This window comes from Spea bombifrons, chromosome 5 (assembly GCF_027358695.1).
Source record: "Spea bombifrons isolate aSpeBom1 chromosome 5, aSpeBom1.2.pri, whole genome shotgun sequence".
NCBI classification, from domain to species: domain Eukaryota; kingdom Metazoa; phylum Chordata; class Amphibia; order Anura; family Pelobatidae; genus Spea; species Spea bombifrons.
The window spans coordinates 80,134,439-80,150,051 of NC_071091.1; the positions used below are offsets into that span (position 1 = coordinate 80,134,439).

At 38.8% G+C, this 15,613-nt stretch overlaps 1 protein-coding gene across 3 annotated transcripts in view; it reads right to left on the reverse strand.

Moving 5' to 3' along the window:
- Window positions 1–15,613, reverse strand: part of OSBPL1A (oxysterol binding protein like 1A) — a 36,851-nt gene that overhangs the window by 9,842 nt on the left and 11,396 nt on the right. For 2 of the 3 annotated variants that reach the window (XM_053467305.1, XM_053467306.1), the window contains 3 exons: window positions 10,715–10,880; window positions 6,932–7,088; window positions 441–516 (listed from right to left, as the gene is read on the reverse strand). In XM_053467305.1, coding sequence (XP_053323280.1) covers window positions 441–516; window positions 6,932–7,088; window positions 10,715–10,880 — 399 coding nt within the window. Of the gene's footprint in view, window positions 1–440; window positions 517–6,931; window positions 7,089–10,714; window positions 10,881–14,411; window positions 14,773–15,613 lie in introns of those variants that run through there. The other variant, XM_053467307.1, reaches the window with a different exon arrangement.

Genomic DNA, 15,613 nt, shown 5'->3' on the forward strand with positions numbered 1-15,613 from the left:
TGGACTTGAGGCACATTAGAAATGGCTAACCCTGTGGCCCTTAATGTTACTCGCTGTACTGAATTTTTCAGTAATAATAGTATTAATCTTCATTTGTTTATCGGTTTCAAATCTTTGGTAAATTTATATCGGACCCAGACATGTAGAATACAGCTGCATGGGCCATGATATAGAATTCTGTTTTAGGCTTTCCATTGCCATTGTTATGGTCTAAATTATGTTTAGAATATGTGCCGTTTTCACCCTTCTCCTTAACTAGAAGGAACTAGGCTATTCTATCAAATGAATAGCATGACTTGGAATCTAGTGATTCAGTGGCTGCAGGATCCATAAAATAAAAATGCAAACCGTTAATACGTATGGGAAACGTCAGATTTGATTAGAATCAGTCAGATTTGATTTTGGTTCATTTGAATGCAGATTGCAAGGGGTAGGCTTACCATTCCAATGCATTTTCTTAAAATACTCCAAATACTAAAATCATTTCTGGAAAACATTGGCGAAGGCAAGCTTGTTCTGGAAAAATGAAAGGAAAAAAAATATTAAACCCTCAACTAGCCGTCTAAAAATATACATTGTCTTTAGAATTATTGAATTATGCATAATGTCAGCTAATACATTCCAGTACATTCCAGTGTATTAGACTTGTAAAGGTGTTATGCAGCCGTTTGTTTCCATGATAGGTGACACTCCTGCTCTGTAGAAGGATATATTTTATGATCACAGTAAAACACTAGCACTGCCAGCACTACACGTAATTCTAGTGATGCCCACTAGCTGGTGTGAGTGGGGTATCTTAGTCCATTATAGCAGTCCCCCAATTGAAACATTCTTACGATGCCCATGCCCCTCACTAAACATTTTATATCTCATGACGTGTATTCTTTTCTAAATTAATGCCTCAGATTCACAAGAATCACAAATACTAAGAATCACCAGATGTTTAGGTCAGTCTCAGGACTGCTTGTCATTTGCACATCATGCTGAAGTGTCAGAGAAGAAATCAATCATGTTTCTTGCAACGATTCCCATAGTCTGAGAAACGCTCACACATTATTTAAGAACTCAACGTAATCCCCTTGCAGAGATTGGGGGATCGTGGGGATTCTGGTATGTTATGAGCCATGGTCTTAAAAGGGCTGCAGTTAAAGATCCTCTGTAAGCCGTATAAGGCTCTGCGCGCGGCGGTGAACCTGAATGCACAGGAGACACGTGGGATCTGCTAGCTTTCGATGGTCGGGGAACCCTGAAGTGTTGCTAATTTATACCGATAAGTAACGTAAAGTCAGCTACATACATATTCTTATTAGCACCATGTAAGAGAAAGTTATAATAGTCCCCCCCATGAAAAGAGTAACTACAGCACTTTGAATGCTTTTGCATGAAGTACAGATAAATAAAATGGACTGTTTCTCCAATATATCAAGGTTTTTCTTTTTTTCATTTATACGGAGTGGCCCCCTCAAACATGTACATAGAATCCTTGGTCCGAGTTAAACACTCCAATTACTTACAGTATTGGCTTGCAAATCACTAAAGCTTCCAGTCAAGCAGGCAGAGTTTACTAGTACATAATGACCAAGAGGATCAACCTAAGCAAACGTGCCATTATTATATAGATTATCTAAAAGAGGGATGGGTAACACCATCCTAACCAATACAACTCTCAAAGTTTAGCTGGGTATGCTGGGAGTTTTCACAACAGCCTGCTGTCTGATTTAATATATCAGATATAATTTTGGCCTCCCAGGCTAATAAACCATTTAATACACAATCCCAGCACACTGCATAAACGATAAACATCTTAAACACATACATAGATTTCCCCAAAGCATCTAGATAAATAGAATGGTCTCCATGAAGAAATGGTAGAGGCCAATACAGTGAGCGTATCTAAACAGGCATGGATCAAGATCAAGGACTAAGGACCGAACCTTTACATCAGGAAAAACAGACTGGCTAGATCGGCCAAGCGGTTCTTACCCGACACTAAATTGTATATTTCTATGCGCCTACCACAGCCGCATAATAACTGATGTTACATTTATACGCACACACACACACTTACCTGAAGAAGATACCTAAAAAGTCTTTAAAGTTTGGATTTCTTTATACGTCAGTTTGCCAATAAAAGGCATCATGTTTACCAAAGGTGTTCTCTTCTATGCTTAACACAGTACAACTCAATACCTTTATTCCTAAATGGACATAAATGTGCTTAAAAAAAACCCCACTCAAACTATGATGAATAGGTAAATGAGGACTTGGATCAAGTTTACAGCCTACCTGCAGAGCTGAGCTTTTAAGCACTTTCTTACCAGACTCAAAGCTGGGTAACTTCGAGGGAACCCATTCCTCACAACACACGTGCAGCAATATTTACTATCCAAATGAAGAAAAAACAAAGATGTTTCACGCTATCAGCAAACTGATTTCTACAATAAAATACCAAGTTTTAGTATCACGGGAATAACATTAATGAGTTTCCCCATTTTGCTAGTCAACTAAATCCTCATCTAATTGCCAACGCAAAAGTCTCTAATCATAAGCTTCCAGATACTTAATGCTTAAGTTCACTGGCCCTCCTCTCTAATCAGTAATAAAGGTCACTGCAGATGTAAGCCAATCCTATTGCACAGTAACTGTATGTAACGCGAGCAGAGTGGAAAATGCAGGGACTATTACATTAACCTCGCTCCTCCTCGTTTGTCATTCATGGGATCTAGTGCGATGGCAGATGACCGGCACACTTTTTAACCTCGTCACTGTAGCTTCTTAAGGGTCCCCTCTGAAATTTAAAGGTTATCTCCAGTGATAATTTATAATACTACAAATATCTAAAAAAGATGGGCTAAATGTTTATAAACTACCGTATTTGCTCGATTATAAGACGACCCTGATTATAAGACAACCCCCCAAAATCTGAATATTAACTTAGGAAAAAAAGAAAAAGCCTGAATATAAGACGACCCCAAAGGAAAAAAGTTTTACCAGTAAATGTTAATTCATGTAAACTATTTTTTTAAATAAAAGCTATGATTGAGAAAAAGATTTTTTTTTGTTTTTATTTCTTGTATTTTCCAACCTGTCCCCCAGTTACGCACATCTGCCCCCAGGCTTGCCACTCCAATATGGCACTGTGGCCCATGATATGCCTTTTAACCCTCTATATGCCACTGTGCCCCATGGTATGCCTTTTGACCCCCTATGTGCCACTCTGCCTCCAGAAATGCCTTATACCCCTATATCCCATTCTGGCATTTAGGGGGTTAAAATGCATATTATGGGGCAGAGTGGCATATAGGGAGGTATAAGGCATTTCAGGAGGCAGAGTGGCATTAAGGGAGTTAAAAGGCATTGTATAGAGCACTCTGCCTCCAGAAATGCCTTATACCCCTATATGCCACTCTGCCATTTAGGGGGTTAAAAGGCATATTATGGGGCAGAGTGGCATATAGGGAGGTATAAGGCATTTCAGGAGGCAGAGTGCTCTATTAAATGCCCCCTTAACGCCACTCCAGAAATGCCCTATGCCCCCATTTAACACACACACCCCCCCCCTATACCCCCATTTAACACACACACACACACCTCTCTTACCGGTGCTTCCAGCCGGGGCAGCGGGTTGACGTCGCCTTCTGCTGCAGCCGGAAGGAGGTGTGGCTAGCAGCGGGGGTTTGTATGCGTCCGTCGCGAATACTTTCCCCGGCTGTCAGAGATCAGAGTTCCCCGCACCGGTGCGGGGAACTCTGATCTCTGACAGTCGGGGAAGGTCTATGCGACTGACGCAGACAACCCCCGCTGCTAGCCACACCTCCTTCCGGCTGCAGCGGACATTGTCTACGCGGATCGCGTAGACGTCAACCCGCTGCCCCGGCAACACAGCAGGAAGCACCGGTAAGTGTGTGTATGATGGGGGGGGGGGTCGGGTGAGACAGGAGGATCCAGGTCCCCTGCAGCGGTGCGGGGGATCTGGATCTTAGTCTCCTAATCAGACCTCTATTTGAGGTCTGATTAGAAGACGACCCCGATTAGAAGACGAGGGGTATTTTTCAGAGCATTTGCTCTGAAAAAAACCTCGTCTTATAATCGAGCAAATACGGTAATTTACTGAGCAGGAATGGAGAACAAATGGAAGGCCCAACCTAAAATATATTAGGTCATGTAAAACATTTCTTAATTGGTAATTTTTCAGGGAATTGTCATGTTGTTACCAATGAAATTAAAGGGCTTTTCAAAAGTTTGTGTGTTGCTTCTATGTCAATAACCACACCTAGGTTATAGAACATGAGCCGTACTATTTGAAGACATCATATCTGTCGGAAGTTGCAATGGGGATTTTTTTTTTGCGCAATCTGCAACTGATGAAAACAGACCCCTTGGGCCAGTTTGAGATATCATAGAAGACACAATAGCCATCAAACCCGCACTTCACGTGTAGCGTGTAAACTAGCATGAGCTAGCTATGGGATAAACAACCATTACCACTCAAAGCTGACAACTTGAAGTGACCGGCTGCAGATTATGGCAGCCGTAGCCCCAAAAATACCTTAAATCTAGTAAACCATGAGTGCCGGCTAGTTCTGCTTTCAGACATATGTGGTCACTGTTATTATTCTGTTGAGCACAGCAGCATTATTATTCAGTACAAGGGAACAAGGGTTTATGGTTCAAGCACAGATGACTATATCACCAAATAAAAGAAGGGGGCCTCAAAAATGTCCACCAATGGCCGCCTTTGTGTACAGCCGGTCTGCAAACACACACACTACTGCTCCTAAGACCTTCAGACATTGGAGAACAGTGGTGTGCATTTCATACTCCTGCTATCACTTTTCAGGTCATGGTGTAAAAGCAAACATACTCCGGAACAACATTTAAAACCTGGTACCAAAAAGGCTCCTACATCATGAACTGCCCACAATCAGCATACACGGAGCTGCTTTCTTTAAAACATAGAACCTCATCTCCGACTTGGCGATAGAACCATTAATTCCATCAACACAAGCAGTGTAAGGGATCAGGTGACTGGAAACTTAAAAAGGAATAGGAGATACATTATTTATTCATGCTTAATTACACAAAAAGAATGAGCAAACCAAGAGATACCTCATTTAGAGAGTTCTCAAACCAAGTTACAGAAGAACACCATGATGGTGCAGCGAATGGCATCATAACATGGAAAGAATTGGCCCATCGATTATCTGTGAAAATTCCAGAGTAGAGAAAAGTCACGTCTATGCTTGAAATTATTACAAAAAGGTGAAGGTGAAATAGGTTGATTGCACTAATCCTTAGAAATGAATGCCAAAATATTCCCATTGAGAACAATTCATCAGATTTTGCTAGGAAAGGAATTCCTCTGTTCGCATATCTATTTCAATCGCCGTTCTTTTTACCTTCCTTGGTCAAAACTAGCTTGCCATGAAGGCATTAGCTTTCATCTGGATCATTGCAATATAAGGATATTTTAGCAAGACGGACAGACTGCAATCCACATAACTACAGACTGGACCAGTCAGAAAAGATTATACAAATTGATGCGGTTTTTGCTATTAAGCCAAACCATCGATTTATTGAGAATGGGAATGCAGCAACGTACCAGTGCACGGTTTTATGCTATGGTGATATAGTTAACTAATATATGTAACGTGGATATATATATTTTTAAACTGGTCAGTTTTGAGCTCAAGTTGCACTCTTGGGTTTTTAAACCATGCTGGGATTTGACGAATTTGATTAAGCCATAGGAAGAAGAAACCATTATGAAAAATGCCTTAGTTTGTCCATATATGCGATAAAACACCATTTATTTAATTGAGGTCAATGAATAGTTCACATTTAGACAAAAAGGACAACAAAAGAGAACTTGGATTAAGTGACTCAAACGGGTTGTTCTACTATAGAAGAAGTACAGGGCATCTCCTTCTTTACATGGTTTCATTTATAATTGCATTTGGAACACATTGACATGTGATCTGTACTAATGGCTGATGCATAACATTAATATATTTTGCTAAGGAAATGCTTTGAAAATTAAAATGCGTAACTTGCGTTTGTGTAACACAAGAGCCTGCAGACTTTGTCTTAAGACTTATTAACATGCTGATTGATATCACTGAATGTAGACGGGGAATCATTCTGCCAATTAGTAGTTTAAGTGCATTCTATGTCCTTTCACAGTATACATTATTTTAAGACAGGCAGCTAGAGGTCCTCTTTACCCCACACTGTACACAATACCCCTTTGTTTTTCATTTTTTAACTCTTTATCTGCCAGACTGGCATGATATGCTACAGTGAAGGAGCGAAGTACAACCTACGACAAACCCCACATGGCATTTATTAACACCACACTAATCCTGACACGAATGGTGTTTTATACAACAGCCGCATTTCACATACTTTAAGCGTTTTAACGGGTGCCATTCTCACCTCAAGATTTGCTTTTTCCTTGATATTCTGTTGCCGACATTCAGATACAGTTTTCCGGATTCTGGCTGGCCTTTTAACAATTAAAAGCTGGCCAAGTATTCAGGCTTGTAAATGTAGAATGACTGAATCGTTACTTGGTGGTAACCCCTGCTCAGTATTTTTTCCACCCAGTAAAAAAAAAAACAAAAAAACCCTCAACTGAGCATTGGGTGTTTTCAGGCATTACTTAATCACTCTGTTCCAGCTAGAAATGAAATATGTATGAACAAAACCAAGCAAGCTGGATATTAACCAATAAGTTAAAACTGTACTAACAATTGACAAAACTAATTTCAGTACTAGAGGAGTAAGCTACCCCAAGGGTTAAATAAATTTATGTGCACTTTAGACAACAGTGTATTTCACACACAAAAAAGCTACACTCCATAAACCAGGTGTTGTACCTGCGCTGCACAAAGGGTTAAACAAAAAAAGAGAACGAGTATCAAAGGCTCACCTGTGTTTTTTGATGCCATTGGAAGTAGACTCCCCTTCTCCAGTCTTCTTCTCGCCAGACATGCTGCCTTCCTTAACGTAGCTTAAATCCAAACTGTCTTCTGGAGAAGAGTTTGTAACCGTCTCGAATCCGCTCAAAGACTTCTCAGACTCCGAATCTACAAAGATGAATGCTGGTGTTAGCGAAACACTCCAAGCCCCAGTCCTCGTAGCAACAACTGAAGGCTTCTCACATGCATGGAACGCTGAAATTTGAGTAGGCTACTTTGTTCTCTTGACAGGATCCATTCACTAACAGATGAGTGTTGCACGGGCTCTTTACAAGTTACACATAAACAACTTACCATGACCCATTTTTAGGTTACATAGCAACATTTTAAAACAAAAATATAAATTCTTTAACATATATGGTGTATTATTACACTGTGTATTGATAAAGTATTCACATTTTGTATTCGTTGTGCCATTTGTTAACCAAATTGTGGAGATTTTTAAACCATATTGATAGCCAGGTCAAAAAGGGGCCTGGGGGAATCAAGGTGGGATATAGGCGACAATACTTGCAGGGACCAAGGCCACAGTTTCTTTTTTTGCACTGAAAAGGAAGCCTTTAAATAAGAAATTCTGTTGCATGGTTACCACATGGTAACCTCTTTTTTTGGGTTAAAACCACTCAGAAGGAAAAACCTAGAAGATTTTTTAGTTAAAAAAGGCCATTTTGAGCACATGGAAACATGTGAATGTTTTCATGGCACCCTGAAAGCAAGAGGTAAGTTTGTCTAGTGAAGCAAAGCTGAATGTACAATATGAAGGATGACAGTAGAACTTACACAGTGGATGTGGATTCTGGGGGAAACCGCAATAAAACAGCATAAAGTGCTTGCAGTCCGAATCACATTTTTAGAGACTACAAATCCACTCAAACCCAATGGTTGCTCTAGATTAGGTGCTCTACCTAATCTTAATGCAAATTGCAGGACGTAAGGCTGACTCAGCGACCTGCTCCTGTGTAGAGTTCCTACAGAAAACACTGCTACAACATGAAGCTATGTCATATTGCCCTGAAAAATCCCCACATTATACTTGTATTCCAAAATACTATTAAAAAAAAAAAAAAAAGTTCTTATTGACTGCACAAGCTTCCATTAAAAGAAATTCTATTAAAAAAATAATGTTCTATCATTCAACAAAATCACTTTTGCATTGTTGTCCCATTCTAGTCATTTTTTGGTCTATGTTCTTGTAATCAGCTTTGGCTTTGATCTGCGTACAGCATGTAGTAATAATCAGCTCCCAACCTTCTTCTCTTGGCTAGAATGAAGCTGAACTTTAAGATGGTTGATTTGTTCAGGATGTAGACAATGGCAAACGCAATGCTAAAAACAGGAGATCAGATTTAACATCCAGGTTTTTACAGTGTTAAAGGAACAGGTTTCTTCTTCTTCTAAGACTTTTATGAAAAAGTCCTTTTCTTCCACTGATTGGCTACTCTATGAAGCAAAAAGTGGTGCAGAAACCAGGTTAAAGAATGCATATTAAAGCACTTACTTCATTGGTCGGCTGAAGGGGACACTATACCGTCCCTTTAATTTCCTAGATAAATTAGGCTCTTTTGTTGGTTTGTTTTGATGATTCTGTTCTTTGAGGATTCCGACTGATGCAAATTTGATAGCAGCTAAATAACAAGCTTAGTTTCTTATTTAAATAGAAACTTATTACAAAAGTAAAGGTTGTGGCATACATGCAGTGTTGCAACACTTATCTAAACCAGCACTTTTCTGAGATGTCTGCACATTTACTCATATGTCATCACAAGACAGACTTGTGCTAGCGATCAGGATCTTAGGAGAGTATTGAAGAAGCCTAAAAGTATCCATCGTCTGATCATATTTAAACATTACAAAAATTTGTAATACCAATTTCAGGGTATCAGGGTTAACGGATACGTTCGCAGGGTCACTCACTCCGCACCTACAATGGTAGAGTTGGCTCATAGAGGCGTTCTGGGGGCTCGATAAAGCTGCCCACATGCGTGTATAGAAAGCGTTCCTTTTAATTTCAATAGAAGAGCTTTTCTTCAAGCATACAAAACACGACCAGGGGAGAGGATGGAGAACTAAAAGTTGTGAAGCTGTGTTTTTCACCATACACACAAAGTAATTCATGAAATACTTGATGCGGCAGAAGGCTAGTTCATATCTGCACATGTCCTCCAGGCATGAAATATATTCAAAAGAGGAATTTGCTACTTTAAAGGAACCCAAACTGTCAAAGAGGGCAAGCGCACAGTCATTTTTGATGAATTATAAGTATGGATGTGAAATTGAAACTTGGGTAAAGGAGAGTAGTTACAGCCACATCCCAGAGAACCTACAAAATATAGCATTAACAAAAAAATAAAATATTCATGCATTTTGTCATAAAACAAAGAAAAAGTACCCTATGCTGACGGTTCTTGTTAATATCTCTAAGTCACTGATATATAATACTCCATTCTAGCAGCCTTAGGAGAAGGAGCAGAGATGTGGGAGGAAAGGTCAAGACATGGAATAATTATATTTGTTATACTGCTTTCACACCACATGACAAGATAAACTGGATTCTAACACACAAAAAACACCATTTCATGCTGACATTGGTACGGCACACTTTAAAAGGCTCTTGAGAACATGCCACCATCAAAGCAATGAATTTTACATGGTCCTGTGCGTATGCATTTGACATATCTGTCTTACACAACCTTGTCTTCTAAATCTTGAGTATTCCAGCAAACAAACAAATACACATTTTTATTTACAAAAAAAAAAAAAAAAAAAAAAAAAATCAAGCTACATGAATCTCTGAAGGTTAAACAATCCTGTGATGTTCATATTATTGCGGTATGGAGAAAAAAAATATATATATATATATATATTTTTTAATGTCAATATTATAATCAAAGATTGGCACACATGGGCTTATGAACACCTCGTATACATTTCGTGGTATTAGAGGAATCTATTTCTACCCATAAAAAAAGTGTTTTAAGATTGATCTAAAAGGATTGTACCCGTCAAATTTCACAGACCTAGTTATATTGAAGGAAATAAGGAAGGAATTGAAGGAACTAAGGCATAGTGCATAGTCGGGTTGTTTAACACGTGTTAACTGAATGCCATGCAAACCAAATCACAGAATTTGCCCTTGGTAAGAATTTGTTGAAGGTCAATACACTGGAGTAACTTTTGCTTTCAGACTAAAGTTGCAAAAGGATTGCATAAATATGAAAGGTTTTCTAGATAAGTTCCAGCGGTCCATTGTAGTTAAATGGGCCATTAGCATTCAAATTAAAAACAATATACAATTTTAATAAAACAGAGGTCAAATGCTACCCGGTGTTTGCAAAAAGTGCAATGTCAAGTTTCTACAAAGGCTTCAATATCTCAATTGCCTCTCAAAAGAAAAGTCTACCCACTTCACATTAAGACCATATTTAAAAAACAAACAAAAAAATAATACCATTATGTGCATATATGCACATTTTATTTTTTAGTTATTTTTCTTTTGTGTTTCAGTAAGAAAATGTCAACTGAAATGTTGACTGCCTTGCAGAATTAGAGGTTTAACAATGCACTCTTAGTCCCTGAACAACAAAACGGTAATAAACCCCCCTTTAAATATACAGTTTCTACCACATCACCCTTCCCTTCTCATTTCCAAGCCACATTCACTCTTTCGCAAACTCCAGTGACGGACCTATTTGTAAAAGAAACAGTTCAACCAGCAATCAGACATTGGCCGGTACCTGAGACAGCATCATAGAACTCATCTTCGCTGAGAATACTGTGGTGAGGAGGGCTTCCTTTAACCAAAGACTGTTCCAACTCGTGGTGCTCAGTAGCCAAAGTCTGTAAAGCCTCTGATAAGATCTTGTTTTTCTCTTGCTCGTGTTCTAGTCTAACATTTCTTGCCTAAAAACGGATAAAGAACATTCTTGCTCAGTACCTGCAAGGAAAAGGCACATGACGATGCTAATTCACTATGCACACACAAAAAAGCAAGCAATATCAATATACAAACATATAGGAAACTGAAAAGAAATTGGCCCAGAGACACAATTTAATGAAGATCAATATTTACACATACAGAAAAAAACAGAAAAGTATATATAATTTATATAACAATATACAGACGAATAGGCATTACACTCTTAATTTGGAAAGAATCTTCCCAAATATCTGACATTCATATTCTTGTTCATACAAAGCCACCCTTAAGCTTAGGGCCACCCAAGTGATAAAGGCATTAGTCGGACTACCCAGTTGGCAATGCACATGAGACACAAAATCTGGGCTTTTTGAACCATTACTTTATTTTTGTAAACTTCGCTATATACAACCAGAGGGAGATGGTGTGCTTGGGTAGAGACATACATGAGCAAATGCCTCACGGTTCTGTTTATATCTTTAATTCCACCCTTAAACAGAGGAGCAAGATTATTTTAGTCAATCCTAACAACCGCATTCACACTTCTTTATCACCTTTAACAATACGCATTACTTGCTAACCAGGAGTAATTTGTTGTTACTTTATATTCAGAAAGTCAGGTAAACATGGGCCATCCCATGAAGGGTTAAATGTGTTAACAGGCCAGTGAGTGACAGGAATGTGAGTTTGTACTGAGTGCGGTTTATTACTGGACATGACCCCGGGGCCAGACTTGAAAGCTCAGCACACAGGTTTGCTACCTTATAATAATAATAATAAAAAAAAAAAATTGAATGCTTTCACATGAACCGAGAAGCCATAAAGTGTCATCTTCTTGTACAATATCTAGGAGCCAGTCATGGTTTTCAGAGAAACCACCGTTTCCTGGCAGGAACATTTATATCATGTATCGCACATATCTTGATGACTGGACATATAAAGTCTTTCCTTAATAAAAAAAATATAATTCTGCTGTTATGGCAACATATTTCAGCATCCTAACGCTTCTGCAAATACAACAGTCTCTGAGTGAATATGAATTGAGGGGCATTTGAACATGATCGCTAACAGCATTCGATACTTTACACACAACAATGGTATTTCAAAGTTATTAGAATTATATATTCATCAAAGCACGACACCCGTACAAGCCAACAGCCACATGAACATAATGCAATTTAATGCAATTTTTTTTTACTCTTCAGGTTGTTGAAACTTAATTTAATTCGCATTGGAAAAATGGACTGAAAAATGCTCATGTGGCAAAGATACAATGAGCTTTGTTCAGAAGTATAGCTTGCTGCTCGTTATGGATTTACAATGACCCATGGGGCTGATACAGCAGCAGTTTTGCTTTGCCTGTGTGAGAGATGTTTTTTTTGTGTTTAGACAATGGAGCATGGACCATTCTTGCTATTATATACAATGACACCAAGATATTGGCTATTAAACGTATACTCCAGCTATCGTATGCACTTTAATTCATAATAGCTGCATGGCCTTTAAAGTCAGCTCAAGAACCCTTCTGATCTTTGTGCGCATGGGTGGAAAGCCTTCTTATCAACTTCAACGGGAGTGTCTTCCTGCCACTGATTGGTAGCTTAAAGTAGCCAATCTGCGGCAGGAATAAACCAACCGTGGAGGAGAAGGAGGGAAGACCCACAAGAGGCGGAAAAAGGTTAAATCAAATACTCAGTAGCCTAGTTTAAAGAGCACGTGTCCATGCGCACTTGGCTAAATAAAAACAAAAAGGGCCCATTTGCTGAACTCATGAAGTCACGTGTCTTTATGGGTTTTAGAAAAGGCATCCCGAGTTACAAGGATTATTTCTCTACTGCCTGAAAAGAACTAAACTTGGGTGAGATCACACCTTCGAAGGCGCAAGAAGATATCTTAGGAAAAAGAAAAAAAACATGTAGTGATGGAAGGACTGCTTGAATATTTTCAAACCAAAAAAGAGTTACATGTGAAACAGTTACACTGAAGTGTATAAAAACAGTAAAAACTGGTTAAAATTCTATATTCAGAAACTAGAAAAATATTTCAATGTATCTTGTTACAGTTTACCGTAGTCTACAGGAAGAACAAACACTACTTTAGGAAATTACTGCCCCATATTTAAAGTGAGCGTGTCATTATTACTCTTACTTAGATAGAACCAACAATGTATGCAACACTTCTTACATTACATACAACCAGAACCGACAGACTAAAGACAAACTGATACATTACGTAAAGTGGGCCCTGCTGGTGGACCTTACAATATAGTCTTTGGGATTATTCTGCAGCCTTGATTACTTCATTGGTGGACACCAAATCAAGTATTCTCAAGTAGATTAAGTATGGGTGCTCCTCATGTCGAACTTTACAGCCGTCTCTGAGTTGTGTTAATCTTAAATTGCCATTTGTCAATAAAACCCTACTATGAAGTATGGATGTGTTTCCTGTGACAACACGCTCTAGTATTGCTGAAGTGCTGCTATTCCTTGCATTGGATTTCAATTTCGCATCAATGAAGACTAACGATACCAGGTTGCCATCCATAAAATAATGCTTAGGTGTACAACACCTACTAACAGTGTCTAGTTAAACATTATACTACATATACTGCCCCCGGCACATGCATGTTAAAGTCACGCGCTGTACACGTTACTGTGGGTGGACTATATTAGAAAGGTTACAATGGCAATCCTTACGCTGTAATCATAAGCAGGCTGTATGATCTCTTGTGACCTAGGCATTAAATTTAGTTCCGCAGTAATGCTGGAGAACTGTAAATGTTTAACTCATATTTAGAGTACATAGAAAAATGCATTTCTGTTAATCCCAATTTAATTGTGGGCCCGTGAAAGTGGATATTCTGTAAATCCCCAAATATAACACAACGAGGGGTTACATTTCCAGTGCGTGTTTATAGATCGCTGTTATCCCAGCAGAACGCGTACAAAAGAGGCATTAGATTTTATCACTGTATTCTCCAGGCCAGCGCTTAGTGGTGCAAGGTCAGAAGTGCACTTCTAACACATGGGCTGACATTCCCTCTGTGTCCTCAACCCAGCTAATCTCAAGAGATTTCCAGTATCGCTGATTATGGAAACCGTTAAACCTGCTGAGGAAAACTGAAAACCGAACCGGTATCCTGATCGACAGTACATAAAAAGACCAAATCTTCATTACTGATAACAGGCCATTACCTGAGAGTCCTATACCCCCGGGGCAAAAAGAAGAAAAGTGCATACCCCAGGCACATTAATACACTATATGCAGTGTAATTGGACACATTAAACTGCTACTTAATTTGAACGCTGTGGAAAAAAATACTTTTAGTCCAAAGGTCCAACTAAATGTAACTATCCCAGTTAACGCATGATAATTATATACGTAATCTTTGTAACTAACCGGCTAATGAAGCCAAGTAAGAAAATGCTAAGGCATAGAAATAGTCATTGCTAAACACCTATGCACAGCAGCAACGCAGAGAGCCAGCCGTGCGATGCAAGGAGGCAGAGAGGTACCTGATCACTGGAACGTGATGATCTAGTTATTTTTTCTTCCTCCTGCTGGCTGCTGCACACGCAATATCCAGATGCCGTGTATCTGCTGCACACGCGATATCCAGATGCCGTGTATCTGCTGCACATACAATGCCCGGTGTCTCTCTAACGTCCTCTATTCCTCGTCTCAGCAAAATCCCTTCCACAGAACAGAAGCCGCAGCATAGGCAGGTAGCACAGCACACTTCTCTGCCAACAAATCTTCCCATGTAAGCACATTTTCTATTGGCTGCATAGAACTGCCTCCATTGGCTACATCTGTCCTCCGTGTAATTGGCTGTTGTATTTATTGCCAAGGCACGGTTTAATGGTTATTCGTTTGGATCCCGGAATCTGTAATATGCCTTCACACAATGCACATGCTAAACTCACTGTTGTATCTTAATTATCAGATTGTGAACTTGCAATGAACGATTATTAAAATGAGATTGGTGGAAGTAAAATATCTTGCCAATAACTAGATGAAAATCTTTGCACGCATTTTATCAGAAAAGGAGATTAAAAAAAACAAAAAAAAATAAACACTATATAAAAATATTGAATCTGAACTAATGCATCACTTATTTATCTCCTTTTCTTTAATTGCAACCAATGCAAGGATTGCGATTCAAATTACTTGTGGTAACTTTAATTCTAGCATTGAGTTTAGCTCTACATTTTCCTTTAGGCACACAGTCTGCCCTAAGAGCTTGCAATTTAAAGTCTGAAAGATCCTTATGGAGATCTAGGCACAATAAATAACCCCTCATATGCCAGATATGGTTAAGAAAAGAAAACTAAACACCCTCTACATTGTGATATATACTATATGTAAATACGATACACACTCAAATTTGGGGTATATATTGTAGGCGTGAATTGGAGATTAAAAATAATTTCTCATCACATTAACCATGAGTTTGGAGTACCAGCCTCGGTGACTTTCTCCTGAATGGAGGGCTGAATCAGTGTAGTTAATGGAACTTAACTCCACACAACTTACCGATTACCCTCTTCTCATACATCATTTTATAGTTTTAATAGAGTGACTCCATTTACTTTTACTCCTATATGAACTGTAATGCTCAAGCAGTTAATAATCATGATAAAGATTTTGACTATGAATTATTTACCCTTAAAGAAACCAGTTTGTGGTTCATTTGTCAGTATATCGCTAATGAGCT